A 21425-nucleotide genomic window follows, 5' to 3' on the forward strand; every position below is an offset into this window, starting at 1 on the left:
TTACTTTAAAGATGTTGCTCCACCATCTTCTCAATGCACTGTTTCCAATATAAATCTGCTGCTACCTTTGGTTTGTTTCCAGCACAGCTTCTCTCTGGCTGCTTGTAAGATATTCTGTCTCTCTCTCTCTCTCTCTTTTTTTTTTTTAAAGATTTTATTTATTTGAAAGAGAGCACATGAGAAGGGGGAGGGTCAGAGGGAGAAGCAGACTCCCCACCGAGCAGGGAGCCCGATGTGGGACTCGATCCAGGGACTCCAGGATCATGACCTGAGCCGAAGGCAGTCGTTCAACCGACTGAGCCACCCAGGCGCCCTTCTTTTTTTTTTTTTTTTTAAGATTTTATTTATTTATTTGCCAGAGAGAGAGTGCAAGTGCACAAGCAGGGGAAGCAGCAGGCAGAGGGAGAAGCAGGCTCCCCACTGAGCAGGGAGCCTGATGTGGGGCTCGATCCCAGGACCCTGGGACCATGACCTGAGCCGAAGGCAGACGCTTAATGACTGAGCCACCCAGGTGTTCTCTTTATCACTGATTTGCATGGTTTCAGTATGATATGCCAAGATGCGCTGTCCTTTCGGTTCATCGAGCTTCTTGGATTTGTAGGTTTACAGCTTCCATTAAATTGAAAGTCTTCCCTCTCCTGTTTTTTCCAGTTCTGCTTCTCTCTCCTCTTTTCCTGGGACTCCAGTTACATGCATATAGGCCGCTTGCAGTTGTCCCACAGTCCACTGATGCTGGGTTCAGTTTTCCAGTCTTTTTTTTTTTTTTAAGATTTTATTTATTTATTCGATGGAGAGAGACACAGCGAGAGCAGGAACACAAGCAGGGGGAGTGGGAGAGGGAGAAGCAGGCCTCCTACCGAGCAGGGAGCCCGATGCGGGGCTCGATCCCAGGACCCTGGGATCATGACCTGAGCTGAAGGCAGATGCTTAACGACTGAGCCACCCAGGCGCCCAGTTTTCCAGTCTTTTTTTATTTTCCCTCTAAGTTTGATTTTGGATTAGGCTCCTGTGGCGTCTTCAGGTTCACCAATCTTTTCTAATGCCATACCTGTCACTTGTATTCCATTCAGTGTATTTCTTATCTCAGGTATTGTAGTTTTCATTTCGAGAAGTTCTGTTCGGGTCTTTCTTTTGTTATATCTTCCATGTCTCTAAATGTTTGATCTTCCCTCTAGCAGTATGGAGTGCAGTATAGTAACTATTAATGTCCCCATCTCTGATTCTGACATCTCTGCTAGTCCCGAGCTGATTGACTGACTTTTCTCCATCTTATGGGTTGTATTTTCCCTGCTTGTTTGCATGTCTGGCAGTTTTGGATTGGATGCCAGATATTGTGAATGGGTGCTACTGAGTATCCATTCCCATAAATAGAGACGAGCTTTATTCTGGGACCCAGCTAAGTTACTTGGAAATAAATCGATCCTTTTCAGATTTGTTTGGCAGAACTAGAGCAGTGTGTAGTCTATGGCTAATTACTGTCTGCTACTGAGGCAAGGTCCTTCTGAGTACTGTACCCAGTGCCCTGAGAGTTAGGAGATTTTCTAGTCTGGCTGACAGGAGCATGTGCTGTTCTCCGCATAGTGTGAGCTTCAGTGATTGTTTCTTCTCTTCCTCCTCCTGTGAGTGCACTGGTGAATACTCCAGGGGGTTCTCTCTGGCTCTGTGGAGCCCACTCTCTGCAGCTCTCCTCCCCAGTACTCTTCCCTGAAAACTCTAGCCACCGACCAGACTCTCAGCTCTGCCTCTTTATCTAGGGGAGCTTCACAGGCTCCAGCTGATTTCCCCACCCTGCACCTCAGAAACTCTCCAGGCAGTAGGCTGGGGCAGCCCCAGGGCTCACCTCGTTTGTTTTCCCTCCCTCAGGGGTCACTCTCCTTTGTTCACTGATGTTCGGTGTCTTGGAACTTACTGGTTCATATGTTTTGTCCATTTTCTTAGTTGGTTCAGGCAGGAGGGTAAATCCAGTCCCTGTCCCTCCATCTTGGCTGTGCTGTGTTGATTTAAACGAATCGGAGCCCACTTCTGGAAGTGGAGTGGGGCCACACAAACCCACACCGCCTAGAGACTGCACAGAGGGGAGAGGTGGAAGGGATGTTGGGGGGAAGCCCGCCACTGTGTCCGCCATGAGATCTCTTGTACTTGGGATAAGTAATGTTTAGAAGCAACTAAAAGTCTGTCTACCGGTGTTTACTTTAATAAACCGTGGTATACACATAGAATGGAAGCCCTATGGATACAGAAAAAGTGTAAGACAGCTGCCATTGTACTGGTAGAAGGGACACCGCTAAGTGAAAAAAACACACTGTTGATAGTGTACATATTACATGCCTTTGAGGTAAAAATCTACATTCGTGCTTCTTTATAGGTGCATAAAGAAACTGGACTGATAAGAAAAGGAAAGAAATGGTTTTCTGTGAGGAAAATAAAGAAGAACTAGCTAGGCACATAGTAGACAAGAGTGGGGAGGATTTACTGACTGCCTTTTCAAGGCTTATTGATTTTTGAACCCCATGAATATATTACAGATTTGTAAAATTAATTCAAAGATAAAAAACATTTTGGAATAATCTAAGAAGATAAAATATTTACAATAAGATTTTAATAAATATGTATGTACACACTGAGTATTACAGCTCTGTACAATGTATATACAAGTGTACAAAGAGTATAAAGAAAGGCAGAAAAAGTAAAACCAATTTATTTGCTAGGTTGATGAAGTTTTTTATTCCAGCTGTTGTAATAATGGTTATAAGAATTTATTGAAAAGCAATTAAATTAGTGAAAATAAATAAATGCAAATAATTGGTAGCAATTAAAATGAAATCCGTCAAAGATCAACAAGGAAATAAGGACTTTGAATGACACACTGGACCAGGTGGACTTCACAGATACATGCAGAACATTCCATCCCAAAGCAACAGAATACACATTCTTCTTGAGTGCACATGGAACATTCTTCAGAATAGATCACATACTGGGTCACAAATCAGGTCTTCAACTGGTACCAAAAGATTGGGATCATTTCCTGCAATTTTTGGACCACAGTGCTTTGAAACTGGAACTCAATCACAAGAGGAAATTTGGAAAGAACGCAAATACGTGGAGGCTAAAGAGTATCCTACTGAAGCATGAATGAGTCAACCAGGAAATTAAAGAAGAATTCATGGAAACAAGTGAAAATGAAAACACAACTGTTCAAAATTTTTGGGATGCAGCAAAGGTGGTCCTAAGGGGGAAGTATATAGCAATACAAGCCTTTCTCAAGAAACAAGAAAGCCCTCAAATACACAACCTAACCCTACACCTGAAGGAGCTGGAGAAAGAAGAGCAAATAAAGCCTCGACACAGCAGGAGAAAAGAAATAATAAAGATTAGAGCAGAAATCAATGAAATAGAAACGAAGAGAACAGTAGAACAGATCAACAAAACTAGGAGCTGGTTCTTGGAAAGAATTAATAAGATCGATAAACCTCTAGTCAGACATCAAAAAGAAAGGAGAAAGGACCCAAATAAATAAAATCACGAATGAAAGAGGAGAGATCACAACCAACACCAAAGAAATACAAACAATTATAAGAAAATATTATGAGCAACTATATGCCAACAAATTAGGCAATCTGGAAGAAATGGATGCATTCCTAGAGATGTACAAACTACCAAAACAGAAACAAGAAGAAATAGTAAACCTGAACAGACCCATAACCAGCAAGGAAATTAAAACAGTAATCAAAATTCTCCCAACAAACAGGAGCCCAGGGCCAGATGGCTTCCCAGGGGAATTCTACCAAACATTTAAAGAAGAATTAATACCTATTCTTCTGAAGCTGTTTCAAAAAATAGAAATGGAAGGAAAATTTCCAAACTCTTTCTCTGAGGCCAGCATTACCTTGATCCCAAACCAGACAAAGATCCCACCAAAAAGGAGAATTACAGACCAATATCCCTGATGAACATGGATGCAAAAATTCTCACCAAAATACTAGCCAATTGGATCCAACAGTGTATTAAAAGGATTATTCACCATGACCAAGTGGGATTTATTCCTGGGCTGCAAGGGTGGTTCAGCATCCACAAATCAATCAACTTGATGCACTACATCAATAAAAGGACAAGAACCATATGATCCTCTCAGTTGATGCAGGAAAGTGTTTGACAAAGTACAGCATCCTTTCTTGATTAAAACTCTTCACAGTGTAGGGATAGAGGGAACATACCTCAATATCATAAAAGCCATATATGAAAAGCCCACAGCAAATATCATTCTTAATGGGGAAAAACTGAGAGCTTTTCCCCTAAGGTCAGGAACATGGCAGGGATGTCCACTATCACCACTGCTGTTCAGCATAGTACTGGAAGTCCTAGCCTCAGCAGTCAGACAACAAAAAGAAATAAAAGGCATCAGAATTGGCAAAGAAGTCAAACTCACTCTTCACAGATGACATGATACTCTATGTGGAAAACCCAAAAGACTCCACCCCAAAATTGCTAGAACTCATACAAGAATTCAGCAAAGAGGCAGGACATAAAATCAGTGCATTTCTATTTAGAAATCAGTTGCATTTCTATACACTGAGACAGAAGAAAGAAAAATTAAGGAGTCTGTCCCATTTACAATGGGACATAAGAAGATACATAGAAATAAACCTCACCAAAGAGGCAAAGGATCTATGCTCAGAATACTATAGAACACTCGGGAAAGAAATTGAGGAAGACATGAAGAAATGGAAAAACGTTCCATGCTCATGGATTGGAAGAACAAATATTGTTAAAATGTCCATGCTGCCTAGAGCAATCTACACATTCAATGCAATCCCTGTCAAAATACCATCAACTTTTTTCACAGAGCTGGAACCAATTGTCCTAAAATTTATATGGAACCAGAAAAGACCCCGATTAGCCAAAGGAATGTTGAAAAAGAAAACGAAAACTGGCGGCATCACAATTCTGGACTTCAAGCTCTATTACAAAGCTGTTATTGTCAAGACAGTGTGGTATAGGCAGAAAAACAGACACGTAGATCGGTGGAACAGAATAGAGAACCCAAAAATGGACCCTCAACTCTATGGTCAACTAATCTTCAGCAAAGCAGGAAAGAATATCCAATGGAAAAAAGCCTTTTCAACAAATGGTGTTGGGAAAATCGGACAGGCACATGCAGAATGAAACTGGACAATTTCCTTACGCCATTCACAAAAAATAGAGTCAAAATGGATGAAAGACCTGAATATGAGACAGGAATCCATCAAAGTCCTAGAGGAGAACACAGGCAGCAACCTCTTTGACCTCGGCCGTAGCAACTTCTTGCTAGACACATCTCCAAAGGCAAGGGAAACAAAGGCAAAAATGAACTAATGGGACCTCATCAGGATAAAAGTTTTTGCACAGTGAAGGAAACAAAACCCAAAGACAACCGACAGAATGGGAGAAGGTATTTGCAAATGACATATCAGATAAAGGGCTAGTATCCAAAATCTATAAAGAACTTATCAAACTCGGGCACCTGGGTGGTTAAGCGACTGCCTTCGGCTCAGGTCATGATCCCGGAGTGCCGGGATCAAGCCCCGTATCGGGGCTCCCTGCTTAGCAGGGAGTCTGCTTCTCCCTCTGACCCTACCCTCTCTTGTGCTCTCTCTCTCAAATAAATAAAATCTTAAAAAAAAAAAGTATCAAACTCAATATCCAAAGAACAAATAATCCAATCAAGAAATGGGCAGAAGATATGAATAGACATTTCTCCAAAGAAGACATCCAAATGACCAACAGACACATGAAAAAATGCTGTACATCACTTGGCATCAAGGAAATACAAATCAAAACCACAAAGCGATACCACTTCACACCAGTCAGAATGGCTAAAATGAACAAGTTAGGAAAGGACAGATATTGGTGAGGATGTGGAGAAAGGGGAACCCTCTTACACTATTGGTGGGAATGCAAGCTGGTGCAGCCATTCTGGAAAACAGTATGGAAGCTCCACAAAGAGTTGAAAATGAGCTACCCTGTGACCCAGCAATTGCACTACTGGGTACTTACCCCAAAGATACAAATGTAGTGATCCGAAGGGGTACCTGCACCCCAATGTTTATAACAGCATTGTCCACAATAGCCAAACTATGGAAAGAACCCAGACGTCCATCGGCAGATAAATGGATAAAGAAGATGTGGTGTATATGTATATACAATGGATATTACTCAGCCATCAAAAAAAAAGCTTGCCATTTGCAACGACATGGATGGAACTAGAGGGTATTATGCTAAGTGAAATAAGTCATTCAGAGAAAGACAATTATCATATGATCTCACTGATATGTGGAATTTAAGAAACAGAACAGAGGATCATAGGGGAAGAGAGGAAAAAATAAAGCAAGACTGAAACCAGAGAGGGAGACAAACCATAAGAGACTCTTAATCATAGGGAAGAAACTGAAGGTTGCTGGAGGGTAAGGGGGTGGGGCATTGGGGTGACTGGGTGATGGACATTAAGGAGGGCATGTGATGTAATGAGCACTGGGTGTTATATAAGACTGATGAATCACAGACCTGTACCTCTGAAACCAATAATATATTATATGTTAATAAAAAAATAAAATCTGTCTCCTTACCTCAGCAGAAGTGATTCCAGCAGAGGATGCTGCCCCAGCGTGTGAGCCCTGGACCCCACGCGCACACCCAGCTCCACTGACCTCAGAAGAATTTAAACACATAGGGCTCACGAAGGCTGTTCTGTCAGCCCACACCCAGAAGGAGGAACAGAATTATATTGGTAAATTCCGGGAAGAGATCCTCTCATCACCCTACAGATCCTGTCTTCAGCAAGAAAGCAGAAACAAAGCTAAACATTCGTGTGTTCAAGGTACTTATGTTTTAAAAACTGTATTTCATTTATCAATTTTATAAATATGTGTAAGTAAGTACTGGAAGATACGGAATAAGGAATAGGGGTTTTGCTTTTAAGAAACTGAGAGATGCTGACAGAATAAATTCTCAACTCTGTTATCTGGGATCTTTCTTAGATCCTGGATCCGAGAAGCTGATTTTATAAGCAAGTGATTCAGAGATACTGAAATAAGTTTATTTTACAACAACAGCTTTTATCTGGGATCTTGCTCATGTTTTCAGTGTTAGTAGGAGTGGACATGGTTGCTATTGACAAGTGTTTATTCCTTCCTGATCTGCTTATAATTACCTGCAAGTGGCATTCCTGTCTTCTTTTTTGGTTCCAGTCTTCCATAATATGCCTCCCTCTCTGTGCTTTCAGGAGACTCTGCTTCCACGCGGGCACGATCAGCTGGCTGCACGGAGGAGAAGCACAGACGGAAGAAGCCACGGGGACCGTGGGACCGCAGGCTCGCTCAGGACACCTTCTGTCCCCGCTCGGGAGGAGATGGCCAGTACAGGCAGCCCCGGCGCCCTTCCGTTGCCTCCTCTCCGCAGGCCTCCAGCCTGTCCTTCCCGGCTGCCCTGATGGCTGCCAGCCTGGCTCCTTACCTCATCCCGGCCCGCCCCGCCCCGGCCCTGCCCTCTGTGGGAAGAGAGCACGCAGCGTCGCTGACCACCCTTGACCTGCTGCCTAAGCCCCCTTTATGGAACGACTTGCAGTCTTTTCCTGCTCTCCCTTCTCCTTCCTTAGATACTGTGATGACCATTTTCCTGCCTGACCCCCCTGGCTGTCCCCTCTTGTCACCATCCTTCTGTCCATATGCGTTCCTGGGAGCAGCGGGCTCTTCTGGAACACCGCCCCCGGTATCCGCAGTGACTCCGCACCTGGAGCCGCCGCCCTCCGTCCTCAGCCGGAGGTGGGCAGAGGGAAAGTGGGAGACGCCGTGTGGAGAGCACCCGTGCGCTAACTCAAGGAGCAGCTCACCACTACAGCTAAACTTGCTGCAAGCAGACATGCTCAGATCCTGTGAATCTTCAGATCAGATGAGAAGGGATATATGCCCGGAAGCTAAGTATGTAAGTGACCCCGACCTCCAGCACATGAGCGAGAACATAAATGTGGGTCCTCATTAAAATTAAGGTTCTTGCCCTGGGGCTCAACACTGAAGGCCTAGCAGGTGATCAGCATCACAGCTGGGGTTGAGGGGGCAGCTTTGTTTTCCAGAAATAGGCACTCTCTCTACCTGGCTCCATTTTAAAAGCAGGAATTAAAGACTCTATGTCCCGGTTTCTTAGATACTTTGTGAGGTTTATTCCCAAAGTGCTGTCTTTCACATTTTCTATGTGAACTGGGTTTCCACACACCCCCGCCTTTAAAATTTGATATCCAGGGATGCCTGGGTGGCTCAGTCAGTTAAGCATCCAACTCATGATTTCCACTCAGGTCATGATCTCAGGGTGGTGAGATCAAGCCCCACGTCAGGCTCTGTGCTGAGCCCAGAGTCGGCTCGAGACTCCCTCTGCCCTTACCCCTGCTCACGTGCACACATGTTCTGTCTCTCTCTGAAATAAAGAAATAAAATGTTAAAAAAAATTGATAGCCAGTCATTAAACTTAACATATCTGTTGCCTGTAAAATATATTGTCTTACTTACAACTGGGGTTACGTTGTGGTAAGGCAGGAGTAAACCATACTGACAAGACCTGAATGGAGTGAGTGCAGTCTTGCAGGCACAGTTGAGGGACACCAGGTATGGACGGAGGGGAGGAGGGAGCCACTTTCTGCTCATTACTACTCAGTAAGGTAAGCAACTAGTTCCATACTTACGCACATCATTTTCAAGACCAAAAACTGCATGATTATTTTCCTTTAACTTTTCATCTCTTTACCTAAAAATCATTCTCAGAGGTATGTATCCAGTTAAAGTTTGGTGAATAGGATGTTCTGTATTTAGGTGTAGGATTCAAGACAAGTGGGAATCTTTACGGTTTTTCTTCAGTCCTCCCTTCAAGGCATAATACCCTTTTTTGGCAAATGTTCACAATCTGATGATCCAGAACAAGAAAATATGCTGAAATTTCAAAGCCTGATATTAGTGCACTTGCTAGAAATGTGTAAAGCAGTGTATCCCAGTGAGCAAAGCTGGGCTGTGGAACAAGACGGGAATGCAGATGCCCTGGCCCTTGTTCGGCATGTTAGCTGAACCAAGTCAGTCAGCCTTCCTTCTTTGTTCCTCACTTGAAAAATGAAGAGATTAATCCTTGGTGGCTTATTCTGAGGATTAAATGAAGTAATATTCCTATAATCCTTCTTCCCATGCCATGTAAGCTCAGGATAGCTGGACCTCTGTTTTGTTCACTGTTCTATTCCTAAATTTTGGGAATAGTGCTTAGAACTTACAGAACATTTCAGTATATATTTTTGGAATGACAAAACAAAAAAAACATACAACTGTATGGTGCCTGGTGTGTAGTAGGTGCTCAGAAACCAGCAGTATCTTTAATATTACATAGAAAGGTCAAAACCACATTCTTGGGGACAGACTAAACTGTTTGACCTGTCCCTTATGTATGCACTTTATTCTGTTTAACATGTGAAGTTGAAGATCTGCCAGTTACTTTGTAATATGACACTTGAGAGGTTACAGTCTCTTCTTGTGCCCTTACTTTCTGCAGTGTGTCCCGGGCAATAGTGGGAAGAAGAGCCATCGTGCTACCACCAGCGAACTGTCCACGGCATCACTATACGAGGAGTTGCTGTCTGCAACGGGCTCTGTGGCATCAGGTAGTAGATCAGAATGATGAGTTCTTCCAGCTCTGTTGCCAAGAGCTCACTGTGTGCTGGTTCTGATACTGGTGTGGGAGTAAAGTCTTTTTTCTTTTTTTATAAGCTTTATTGGGGTACATTTACCTACAATAGAATTCACCAAATTTGGGTGTACAAAACAAGAATTCTGACAAATGTGTACATTAGTGTAACCAGCACCACAATTACCATTTAGAACATTTCCATCATCTGGAAGAGTTTTTCTGTGACCCTTTAGAATCAGTTTCTGCCCTGATGCTCCAGCTCCTGGCAACCACTGATTTGCTTTCTATCGCTCTAGTTCTGATTTTTCTGTAATTTCATATTAGTTGAATGGTCCAATATGCAGTCTTTTGTATTAGGGTTCTTTCAGTTAACACAGTGCTGCTGAGATTCATCCTTATTGGTATGTATCAGTCACTTGTTCCTTCTTATTATGGACCAGAATTAATTTGTATGGAGAGCCATTCACCGCTTGATGGTTTATTCAGTTGCTTCTAGTTTGGGACTATTAAGAATAATGCTGCTCTGAACTTTGAGTCTGCGTCCTTTTGTGGACATACGTTTTCATTTCTATTCAGTAAACATCTAGGAATGAAGTCTAGGTCGTGTGTTAAGTGTATGGTTAACTTATTTGTTTTATTTTTATTATTGACGTCTTGTTACATACAACATTATATTAGTTTCCAGTGTACAACATAGTGATTCAACTATTCTATCCGTTATGCAGTGCTCACCGTGATAAGTGTAGTTACCATCTCACCATACAACATTATTACAGTATTATTGACTGTATTCCCTGGGCAGTACTTTTCATCTCCACGACTTGTTTGTTTATGACTGGAAGTTTGTACCTCTTAATCCCCTCACCTGTTTTGCTTATCCCCCAACGCCCTCCCCTCTGGCAACCACTAGTTCTTCGTATTTATGAATCTGTTTCTAGTTGGTTGGTTTGTTCTTTTGTTTTTTAGATTCCACATATAAGTGAAATCACATGGTATTAGTCTTTCTCTCTCTGACTTATTTCACTTGGCATAATACCCTCTAGGTTATCCATGTTGTCGCAAATGACAGGATCTCATTCTTTTTTTAAGGCCAAATAAGATTCCAGTGTCTGTGTGTGCATGCGCATGTGCATGCGTGCATGCATGCGCATCACATCTTTTTTTTAAGGTTTTTATTTTTTTTAATTCCAGTATAGTTGTAACTGTATACTGTACTATATAGTATATATACTATAAACTGTAATAACTTATAGTATTAAGTTAGTTTCAGGTGTATAATACAGTGATTCAACACTTCATATGATGCCCAGTGCTCATCACAGCAAGTATACTCCTTAATCCCCATCCCCTATGCCCCCCCCAACCCCCACCCACCTCCCTTCTGGTGACCATCAGTTTGTTCTCTGTAGTTAAGAGTTTGTTTCTTGGTTTGTCTCACTTTTTTTTCTCCTTTGTTCATTTGTTTTGTTTCTTAAGTTCCACATGAGTGAAATCATACGATACTTGTTTCTCTCTGACTTATTTTGCTTAGCATATACTCTCTGGCTTCATCCATGTTGTCACAAATGGCAAGATTTCATTCTTTTTTATGGCTGAGTAATATTCCATTGTGTATATATACCACCTCTTCTTTATCCTTTCTTCTATTGGTGGACACTTAGGTTACTTTCATATCTTGGCTATTGTAAATAATGATACAGCAAACATGGAAGGTGGATATGTCTTTTCAAATTAGTGTTTTTATGTTCTTTTTAAAGATTTTATCCATTTATTTGAGAGAGAGAGAGAGAGAGCAGGAGCAGAGGCAGAGGGAGAAGCAGACTCCTCACTGAGCAGGGAGTCTGACATGAGGCTTGATCCCAGGACCCTGAGATCATGACTTGAGCCGAAGGCAGAGGTTTAGCTGACTGAGCCTCCCAGGCGCCCCAATGGGATTTTTTCTTAATTTTTCTTTCTGCTACTTCATTATTAGTGTACAGAATGTGACAGATTTCCCTGTATTAATTTTGTGCTCATGACTTTACTGAATTTATTTGTTCTAATAGTTTTTTGGTAGCCTTTAGGGTTTTCTGTATGTAGTATCATGCCATCTGCAAAGAATAAAGTTTTATTTCTTCTTTACTAATTTGGATGCCTTTGATCTCCTTTTCTTGTCTCATTGCTAAAGCTAGGACTTCCAGTACTGTGTTGAATAAAAATTGGGGTGGGATGCCTGGGTGGCTTGGTTGGTTGGGTGTCTGCCTTTGGCTTGGGGTCATGATCCCAGGGTCTGGGGATTGAGTCCCATGTCAGGCTCCTTGCTCAACGGGGAGCCTGCTTCTCCCTCTGCTTGCCATTCCCCATGCTTGTGCACTGTCTCTCTCTCTCTCTCTCTCTCTCTCTCTCTCTCTCTCTCTCTCTCTCTCTCTCTCTGTCTCTCTGACAAATAAAGTCTTGAGTAAAAGTTGGGACATCTTTGTCTTGTTTTTGATCTTAGAGTGAAAGCTTTCAGTTTTTCACCATTGAGTAAGATGTTAACTATGGGTTTGTGGCCTTTATTATGTTGAGATATGTTCCCTCTAAACCCAGTTTGTTGGGAGTTTTTATCATGAATGGAGGCTGAATTTTGTCAAATGCTTTTTCTGCAATTATTGAGAGGATCATGTGGTTTTTATCCTTTATTTTGTTAATGTGCTATGTCATGTTGATTGACTTGCAGATACTGAACTATCCTTGCATCCCTGGAATAAATCCCACTCCATCATGGTGAATGATCCTTTTAACAAATTGTTAATTCAGTTTGCTAATATTTTGTTGAGGATTTTTGCATCTGTGTTCATCAGGGATAATATGGACCTGTAGTTACTTGTTTTGTAGTGTCTTTTTCTGGATTTGGTAGCAAAGTAAGACTGTCCTCATTGAATGAATTTGGAAGCTTTTCTTCCTCTTTGATTTTCTGGAATAGTTTGGCAATAATAGGTATCAGCTCTTCTTCAAACATTTGGTAGAATTAGGGGCACCTAGCTGGCTCAGTCAGTGGAGCATGTGACTCTTGATCTCAGGGTCATGAATTCAAGCCCCACATTGCGTACAGAGATTACTTAAATAAATAGAACTTAAAAAATTTTTTTTAAATAAATGTTTGGTAGAATTCACCTGTGAAGCCATCTGGTTCTGAACTTTTGTTGGTTGAGGGTTCTTTGATTACTGATTCAGTTTCATTACAAGTCATCAGTCTGTTCAGATTTTTATTTCTTCCAGATTTTGTTTCAGAAGTTTGTGTTTTTAGGAATTTATCCATTTCTTCCAGGTTGTCTAACTTACTGGCATATGGTTTCTTGTAGTAGTCTCTTTTTTTTCCCCCACAAATATGATTTTTTTATTTGTCACCATTAAATGTCTGACTTTTAAACAGATTCTTAGACTGGTGGCTCATATCCATCAGCTCGTTCAACTTTAGCACCGGTCTCATCCCCAGTAGCTTTTCCAGAACTACTACCTTCACCATGAAGCTCCATGAGCTTTCCCAATTCAAACTTGGGCTTCTTCAGCATTTTTACTTTTCTAACGAAGACATCATGGAGTGGATAAATAGACTGACAAGCCTTTTCTATATCTTTTCCGATGCTGTGTGTAATCAATTTATTGACCACTTCTTTCAAGTCATTTTTTGATGACTTTGATTTTTTGACCACCTCTCAGGTCATGATTTCCATCATCTTTTTCCGAATTTGATGGACCTGTTGGTGCTGAGCATAAGAGGTCTTCCGAATCTGATTATTGCATTTTTTAGTAAAACCAACACAAAATAGACGAAGCAAATAACCATCAGTAGTCTTGACATCAACATGAGCTTCAATCATGGTCTGCCATTTTTTGACCATGGAGCACATTTTGTCACGGGTAAGATCCATGCCATGGAAATTAGGCAGTTGTGCCCTGAACGTCCTCAGTAATTAGCTTGAATTTTCTAAACGCAACTTCATCATTCTGCAAATCAGCAAGGCTCACTTCAAAAACCTGACCCTTGAGGCCATCAGATGCGATTTTGGTTCCTTGAGTTCTTGTGACTAATGTTTTAACAATATTTCTTATATTGAACATAGCTGGTGCTTTCACATCATACCAATCTTTCTTAGAAAATGAATCAACCACTTTCTTCTTGGCTCCCTTTTTGCCGCCTTTCGTAAGGCGCTTGTTCTTGCCGACTGCCATGGCGCTGCTCAGGGAGCCAAAAGGGGTAGTAGTCTCTTTTAATCTTTGGTATTTCTGTGGTGTCGGTTGTTACTTCTCTTTCATCTGATTTTATTTATTTGAATCTTCTTTCTTTTTTCTTGGTAAGTCTGGCTAAAGTTTTATCAGTTTTTTGGGTTTTTTTGTTTTTTTTTTTTTAAGAACCACCTCATGGTTTCATCAATCTTTTCTCTGTTTTCTTAGTCTCCATTTCATTTATTTCTGCTTTGATCTGTATTTCCTTCTTCCTACTAACTTTGGGCTTTGTTTGCTCTTTATCTGTTTCCTTTAGGTGTCATGGTTATATTATTTTGAGATTGTTCTTGTTTCTTGAGGTAGGCCCTTATTGCTAGAAACTTGCCTCTTAGAACTGCTTTTGCTGCTTCCCGTTGGCCCATTATGTTTACATTTTCATTTGTCTCCATGTGTTATTTTATTTCTTCTTTGATTTGACAAATTGGTTTTTTAGCCTCCACATATTTGTGGGCTTTTTCCAGGTTTTTCCTTATAATTAATTTCTAATTTTATCTCGTCAGAAAAGATATTTGATATGATTTCAATCTTTCTAAACTTATTGAGACTTGTTTTGTGGCATAACATGTGATCTGTCCTGGAGAATATTCCATATGCACTTGAAAAGAATGTGTGTTCTGCTCTTTCTGGATGGGATGTTCATATGTATCTGTTAAGTTCTGTGTGGTCTAATGTGTCGTTCAGAGCCATTGTCTCCTTCTGTCTGATCTGTCCTTTGGTGTAAGTGGGGTGTGAAAGTTTCCCAATATTACTATATTTTTGTCAGTTTCTCCCTTTATGTCTATTAATATTCATTTTGTATTTAGGTGCTCCTATGTTGAGTACATAGACATTTACAAGTGTTGTAGCCTCTTGTTGTATTGAGCCCCTTCTCATTATGTAATGCTCTTGTCTCAAAGTCACTATTTCCTTTTGAAGTTCTTTAGGTTTATCTTGTTAAACAAAAAAACATTTAACTGAGTAAATGTAAAGATCAAATTGACTTTGTTCAATGATTCATGAATTGAGCAGCATCCCATCTAGCAACAGAAAGGAGTTCTGAAGAGCTGTACAAAATGGAATGGTTTTTTTGTTTTTGTTTTTGGGGGGTTTTTGTTTTGTTTGGCAGAAAGGGGACAGGAAAAGGAAGTTACTACTAAAGAATACATCATTTCAGACAAGGTCACAGTCCTAAGGGAAATGGAAGGGGTTTATCAGGTAGATTATCTCATTAGTCATGACCAGGTAATTCCATGTTGACTGGTTAAAAGTTACATTCCTGGGAAAATGAAACTGCAGTTAGGTTAGGTATTAAGTCTTGGTTTGCTGACATGGACCAAGCACAGGTGACTCCATTTGGGGCTTGTGGTGTCTTTTTGTGTGTGTGTGAGAGAGAGAGTGTGTACATGCACAAATGGGTGGGTATGGGGCACAGGAAGAGGAAGAGAGAGAGTCCCAAGCGTGGGGCTCAATCTCACAACCCTGAGCCAAAGTCAAAAGTCAGACACTTAACTGATTGAGCCACTCAGGTGTCCCTATTGTGTCTTTTTTAACAGTCTTTTTTTTTTAAGATTTTATTTATTTATTTAAGAGAGCACGAGCAAGGAGAGGAGCAGAGGGAGAGGGACAAGCAGACTTTGTGCTGAGCACGGAGCCCAATGTGGGGCTTGATCCCACAACCCTGAGATCATGACCTGAGCCAAAACCGAGTCTGATGCTCAATCAACTGAGCCATCCAGGCACCCCTTTTTAAACAATCTTTTGTGGCTAGGTCTGTGATCCATTTTTAGTTAATTTTTATATGTGGTGTGAGGTAAGGGTTGATACCTTCTTTGTGTATGGATCTCCAGTTCCTGTCCCATTTGTCAAAAAGATTAATCTTTTCCCCATTGGATTACCTTGGCACCTTTGTTGAAAATAAATTGGCTGTATATGTTGGGTCTGTTTGTAGACTCTCTTTTCTGTTCTATTTATCTTTATGGTTAGCTTTTGGGTAATACCATATTTTTTTGAGTAATACAGCTTTCAGATAAGTTTTGAAATCATGAGGTAATTCTTCCAACTTTATTCTTATTTTCAAAATAATTTTGAATAGTATAGGTCCTTTGTCCATATAAATGGTAGAATCAGTTTCTTAGTTTCTACGAAAAGGCCTCCTGGGATTTTTATTGACATCATGTTGAATCAATAAACCAATAGAGAATTATCAGTATTGAGTCTTCTGTACACACGCATGGTGTATTTCTCTATTTATGTAGGTCTTTAATTTTTCTCAGCAGCATTTTGTACTTTTCAGTGCACAAATCTTACACATATTTTGCTAAATTTATCCCTAAGGATTTCATTTTTTATACTATGGTAAATGGCGTTGTAAAATTTCAATTTCCAAGTATTTGTTGTTGGCATATAGAAATCTAATTGAATTTTTATTTTGAACTTGTATTTTGCCATCTTTCTAAACTCTTTTATTAGTTTTAGTAGCTCTTTAGTAGCTCTTTTCTGTATAGACAGTCTTGTTGTTTGCAAATATAGTTTACTTCTTCTTTTCTGATCTGTATGTCTTTACTTATTTGTCTTGCCTTATTGGACTGGTTAGGACCCCTAATGTTGAATGAAAGTGGTAAGACTGATACTCTTGTCTTATTAGCAGTCTTAGGGGGAAAGCAGGCGAATTTTACCATTAAGGATGATATTAAATGTAGGTCTTTCTTAAATGCCTTTTATCAGTACAATTGAGGAATTCTTTTCTAATGCTAATTTGCTGAGATGATTTTTCTGCATCTATTGAGGTAATCATATAGTTCTTCTCCCTTATTCTGTTAATATAGTGAATTACACTACTTTTCAAATATTAAACAAATCTTGTATTTGGCCATGCTATTTTATCCTTTTTATATATTGCTGGATTCTCTGCCCTCACATTTTGTTAAGGATTATCACACTATTAAAGGAAATATTGGCCCTTTGTTTTCTTTTCTTGTAATATCTTTGTCTGGTTTTGGTACCAGGGTAATGCTGGCCTAAAAAATAAGTTGGGAACTGTTCCCTTCTCTTCTGTTTTCTGGAAGAGTTTATATTGAAATGATATTATGTCTGTCTTAAATGTTTGGTAGAAGTCACCAGTGTAGCTCTCTGGGCCTGAAGTTTCCTTAGGAGAAGGTTTATGACAACAAATTTAATTTCTTTTGTAGATATGGGCTACTCAGTTCATCTCTTTCTTTTTGAGTGATCTTTGTGATTTGTATCTTTCAAGGAGTTTGTCCATTTCATCTAAGTTGTTGAATTTATTGGCATAAAGTTGTTTATAATATTCCCTTATCCTTTTAAGGTCTGTAGAATCTATAGTAATGTCTTCTCTCTAATTATTGATATTAATTTTCTTCTGATCATTCTGGCTGTATGGTTGCCAATTTTATTACTTTTCAAAGAAGCAACTTTTGGTTTCATTGGGGTTTTTTTTCCTATTGTTTTCTGGTTCTGCATCTGATCAATTTCTGCTCTAATCTTTATTATTTTCCTCTCTTTACCTTGGATTTTATGTGTTCTTTTTCTGATTTCTTAACCTCAGAGCATTGCTTTGGGACTGTTTATTCCTTCCTAAATATATACAATTGATGCTTTTAATTTCCCTCTAAGCACTACTTCACTACATTCCTCAAATTTTGATATATTTTCATTCAATCCAAAATATCTTATAATTTCCTTTGTGTTTTCTTTTTTTGGCCATGGGTTATAAAAATGTTTTTAATTTTGTAATATTTGGGGCTTTTTCCAGATATTTTATTGGTTTCTGACTTAATTAGAGTCAGAAAACATTGTATTTTTAAAAATTTACTGAGACTTATTTAATGGTCCAGAATTTGGTCTGTTTTGATACAAGTTTCATGTGCAGTTGAAAAGTCTGTGCGCTCTGCTCTTATGTAAATGTAAATCACATCAAGTTGACGAAAAATGTTGGTCTAGTCTTCTACATTCGAACCAGTTTTCTGTTTTATCAGTTACTGAGACAGATGTTAAAATATCCAACTATAGTTGTGAATTAGCCTATATCTTACGTTTCAGTTTTTGCTTCACGTAGTTTGATGCTCTTTTATGAGGTGCATACACATTCGAGATTGTTAGGCCCTTTTGAATCATTGATCTCTTTGTAATGGAATGTACTCTGCTTTACATCTACTTAAGTATCAGTGTATCCACTCCAGCTTTATTTTGATTAGTGTTTATCTGGCATATTTTTTCCTTTTTTTTTACTTTTAACTTCTCTGTATATTTAAAGTTGTTTTCTGATAACCAGCATATGGTTGGGTGTTGGGTTTTTTTTTTTAAGTTTTTATTTATTTATTTATTTATTTGAGAGAGAGAGCCCAAGAGGGGGTAGGGTCAGAGGGAGAAGCAGACCCCCCGCCGAGCAGGGAGCCCGATGTGGGACTCGATCCCAGGACTCCAGGATCATGACCTGAGCCAAAGGCAGTCGCCCAACCAACTGAGCCACTCAGGTGCCCGGGTGTTGGTTTTTTTTTTAACTCATATCACAGTCTCTGCCTTTTAATTAGAATACTTAGACCATTTACATTTAATGTGATTATTTATATGGTCAAGTGTAAATCAAATCTTCCATCTTGCTACTTGTTTTATATTTGTCTCATCTGCTCTTTCTTTTTTTTTTCCTCCTCCCCTCTTCCTTTTTGATAATTATGTGTTTTTAATGATTTTATTTTCTTTCTATTGCTGGCTTCTCAGCTATACCTCTCATTGTTTTTTCTTTTTTTAGTCATTGCTCTAGGATTTACAGGTTCATCTTTTATCTATCACAGTTAACCTTCAGACCTTGTATGTATCATATCACTTTATGTCTAAGAACCTTAAAATAGTGCTTCCATTTCCCCTTCATGTTCTGTGCTATTTTTGCGTACAAAAAATATTCTTTCTACATGTATTATAAACCCCACAATAAAATTGTTGTTGTTGCTTTAAACAATTACCTTTTAGGGAGTTTTTCTTTTTTTAAGTGAGGAAAAACATCTTTTATATCTGCCCATATAATTTTTTAAAAAATTAGAGAGGTACTTTGGGTTTTTTGTTTGTTTTATTGTTTCAAAGTTGATGAAAATGATCTAGAAAGGTCAGATGCAAGATAGGAAAAGAGTGATCTGCAAGGCTCCATAGCAGCCATAAAGGGATGGGCCGTGGGATGGATGGAAAGCTTCTCTGTTGTAACAGGAGGAGGTGAGGAGAGAGTGTAGATTTGAGTAAGCTTACATTTAGTGTCAGGATAATGAATTGCATTTCTAACAGATGAGAGTGAGGGAGCAGAAGTGTAGAAAGTAGTCCTTGCTGGGACAGGCTGGTGTGCTGGCCAGAGACCATAGCAGAGTTACCCAGCATTTGAATGATCCTTTTGGTGATGATGAACCAATGTACCCTATTATTTATGACTTTTCTCCATATCTTTGGCTACTAGGGTTTACATAAGAACAAAATTGACAGTTGGCTTTATGAGAATTGACATTTGGATAGTTGTGAAAGGTCAGAGGGAAAAAGAAATCTCAGGTGTTGCAAAGCATGTTAACTGAATGATGGGTGCTGGGCTCTGAGCCGAAGGGCCGAGGCACGGTTTCAGATTTGTAGTTGGCGCACTTGAACAAGCAGACTAGCAAGTAAAGCTGAGTAAGATGTTAGTGATTTGGGAGATGGAGCTGACATGGAGCAGTTGCAAATGATGAAAAGGAGCAAGGTATGGCCTTGAGTGCGGTCAGCTCAGGAGGAGTGAGAGGGAGATCTAGGGAAGGTGGAGGAACTGGGAGGTGAGGTCACCCGGGACCGTGGCTGGGCTGCGTGGTGACAGAGACTGTCAGCTGGTTGCCAGAGTCTTTGAGGAATAAGTTTGGCAAATCGGCCTCTAAGAGGTATCTCCTAACCTGTAATTGTTGTTGATCTTTGATAGGAAGCAATGACAGCAGTATGTACTTCGCTAGTACTGATTATTCTTCTGAAATCACCTCAAACGGGCAGCAGTCTCAGGATGTACAAAAGGAAACATTTCCCAGTTTAGCTGAAGAGTCCATGTGGAGAATGATAAAACAAACTCCTGAGTGCATTCTAATGACATATCAGGTACCTGAGAGGTAAGAAAGCACTTCAGAAGACCCACTTTTATGAGGGTTTTTTTTGATGATTTCTTAAGTATGTTGTTTAATGCAAAATGATTTTTAAATTATGTTTTTTATACATGCTCTTAGAGAACTAGATTTTCACATTCATTCATTTGAAGTCAAATGATGAGTCATCCTAGGACAGTGGCCATGGTGGTGGTGCCACACACACACACTCCGATCCACATTGAACCAACATGTTGTGCATCTTGAGACCAGAAAGCAGAGTAAGGCAGCACTTCCAAGATGGCGCACAAGTACCAGAACTTTTCTCTCTAGATTCTGAATTTTTCCCATTCTACAAGAAGAGAGGAGCTCAGGGGAATCTGTTTCTTCTGTCTGCCTCATTCAAGCACTGTGCAGATGCTTTCCACCAAGAAAAAGTGCTCTAGCTTCACCAAGTTGTTATTTTTTTAATGGGCACATTATATATTAGCAAGAGTTATAAAGTATATCGCAAAGCCAAGAAATGCTTGTCTCGGATGACAGAAGAACCCTGGTGCCTTCTTCAGGACTAAGGTTGCTCGTTTGTCCTCAGGGTGACAGAGGCTGTCCTGAGAGAGGACCTGGGGAAGCTGGCGGGCATGCAGGGGCAGCAGCCCTGGTTCTCACGTGGGCAGAGGGAGGAGCTGGTCAAGGTGCACTCCTGGATTCAGAGCCAGATGATCCCTCAAGGAATAGACATCCAAGTAAGCACGATGACAACAGCTGTCCTATATGATGTTTTTTTGTGCCAGACAGTGCCCGAGGCACTTAATACACATTACAGTGAAACCACTGAAAATTACAGCTCTCACAGATCTTTCTGCCTCACCAACAAACAACAAAGTAACATGTACAGTTATTAAATAATTTATATATGGTTGCACAGTCCCTCTGATTTTGAATGCAGGTCTTTTGAAATGCAAGTGTGTTTCCTGGTTGGAATGTTACAGGGCACCTGTTCTGAGGCATGATTGACAAGGGAGGAGAGGAATAGGAGATTCGCATTTCAGATACGCAAGTGTGTTTGAACGGAGTTAAAACTCAAGATGTGGGGTTCACACTAGATGTAGTATTCATACCTAGGAGAATCTTCCCTGAGACCCAGGTGGTCTTGGGCTGTTACAGGATCCTCCCAATGAGATCACATGTGAGTGGCCTGGCCAGTGGAGCTCTGATTTGCCAATGGTCCCCATGGCGGCTCTGTGGAACGGTTGTGACACTTGTACCAGGAATGAGCCCTTTATTCCCTCAAGTGTCAAGCTTTTATGTGAGAGGTGACAGTGTGTGAAGTTAAAAACTATAGCAAGAGAAGAAAGCTGGGTGTTCAGAACAGTGGGGTGTTACAGCTTCTGAAGTAAACAGGTGCAGATAGCC

General features: G+C 40.3%; 1 protein-coding gene and 1 pseudogene across 7 annotated transcripts in view; one reads left to right on the plus strand and one right to left on the minus strand.

Annotated features, from left to right (window-relative positions):
- Positions 1 to 21425, plus strand: part of PER3 (period circadian regulator 3) — a 58882-nt gene that overhangs the window by 34567 nt on the left and 2890 nt on the right. For 5 of the 7 annotated variants that reach the window (XR_003524536.2, XM_027621060.2, XM_027621079.2 and 2 more), the window contains 5 exons: positions 6608 to 6853; positions 7259 to 7956; positions 9556 to 9664; positions 19859 to 20039; positions 20605 to 20755. Coding sequence is in view for 6 of the 7 variants with exons in the window: in XM_027621060.2 (XP_027476861.2) it covers positions 6608 to 6853; positions 7259 to 7956; positions 9556 to 9664; positions 19859 to 20039; positions 20605 to 20755 (1385 nt within the window). In the remaining variant the exon portion in view is untranslated. The remainder of the gene's footprint in view (positions 1 to 6607; positions 6854 to 7258; positions 7957 to 9555; positions 9665 to 19858; positions 20040 to 20604; positions 20756 to 21425) is intronic. The other 2 variants (XM_027621071.2, XM_027621094.2) reach the window with 2 other exon arrangements.
- LOC113937209 lies at positions 13038 to 13885 on the minus strand (annotated as a pseudogene).

This window comes from Zalophus californianus, chromosome 4 (assembly GCF_009762305.2).
Source record: "Zalophus californianus isolate mZalCal1 chromosome 4, mZalCal1.pri.v2, whole genome shotgun sequence".
NCBI lineage: Eukaryota > Metazoa > Chordata > Mammalia > Carnivora > Otariidae > Zalophus > Zalophus californianus.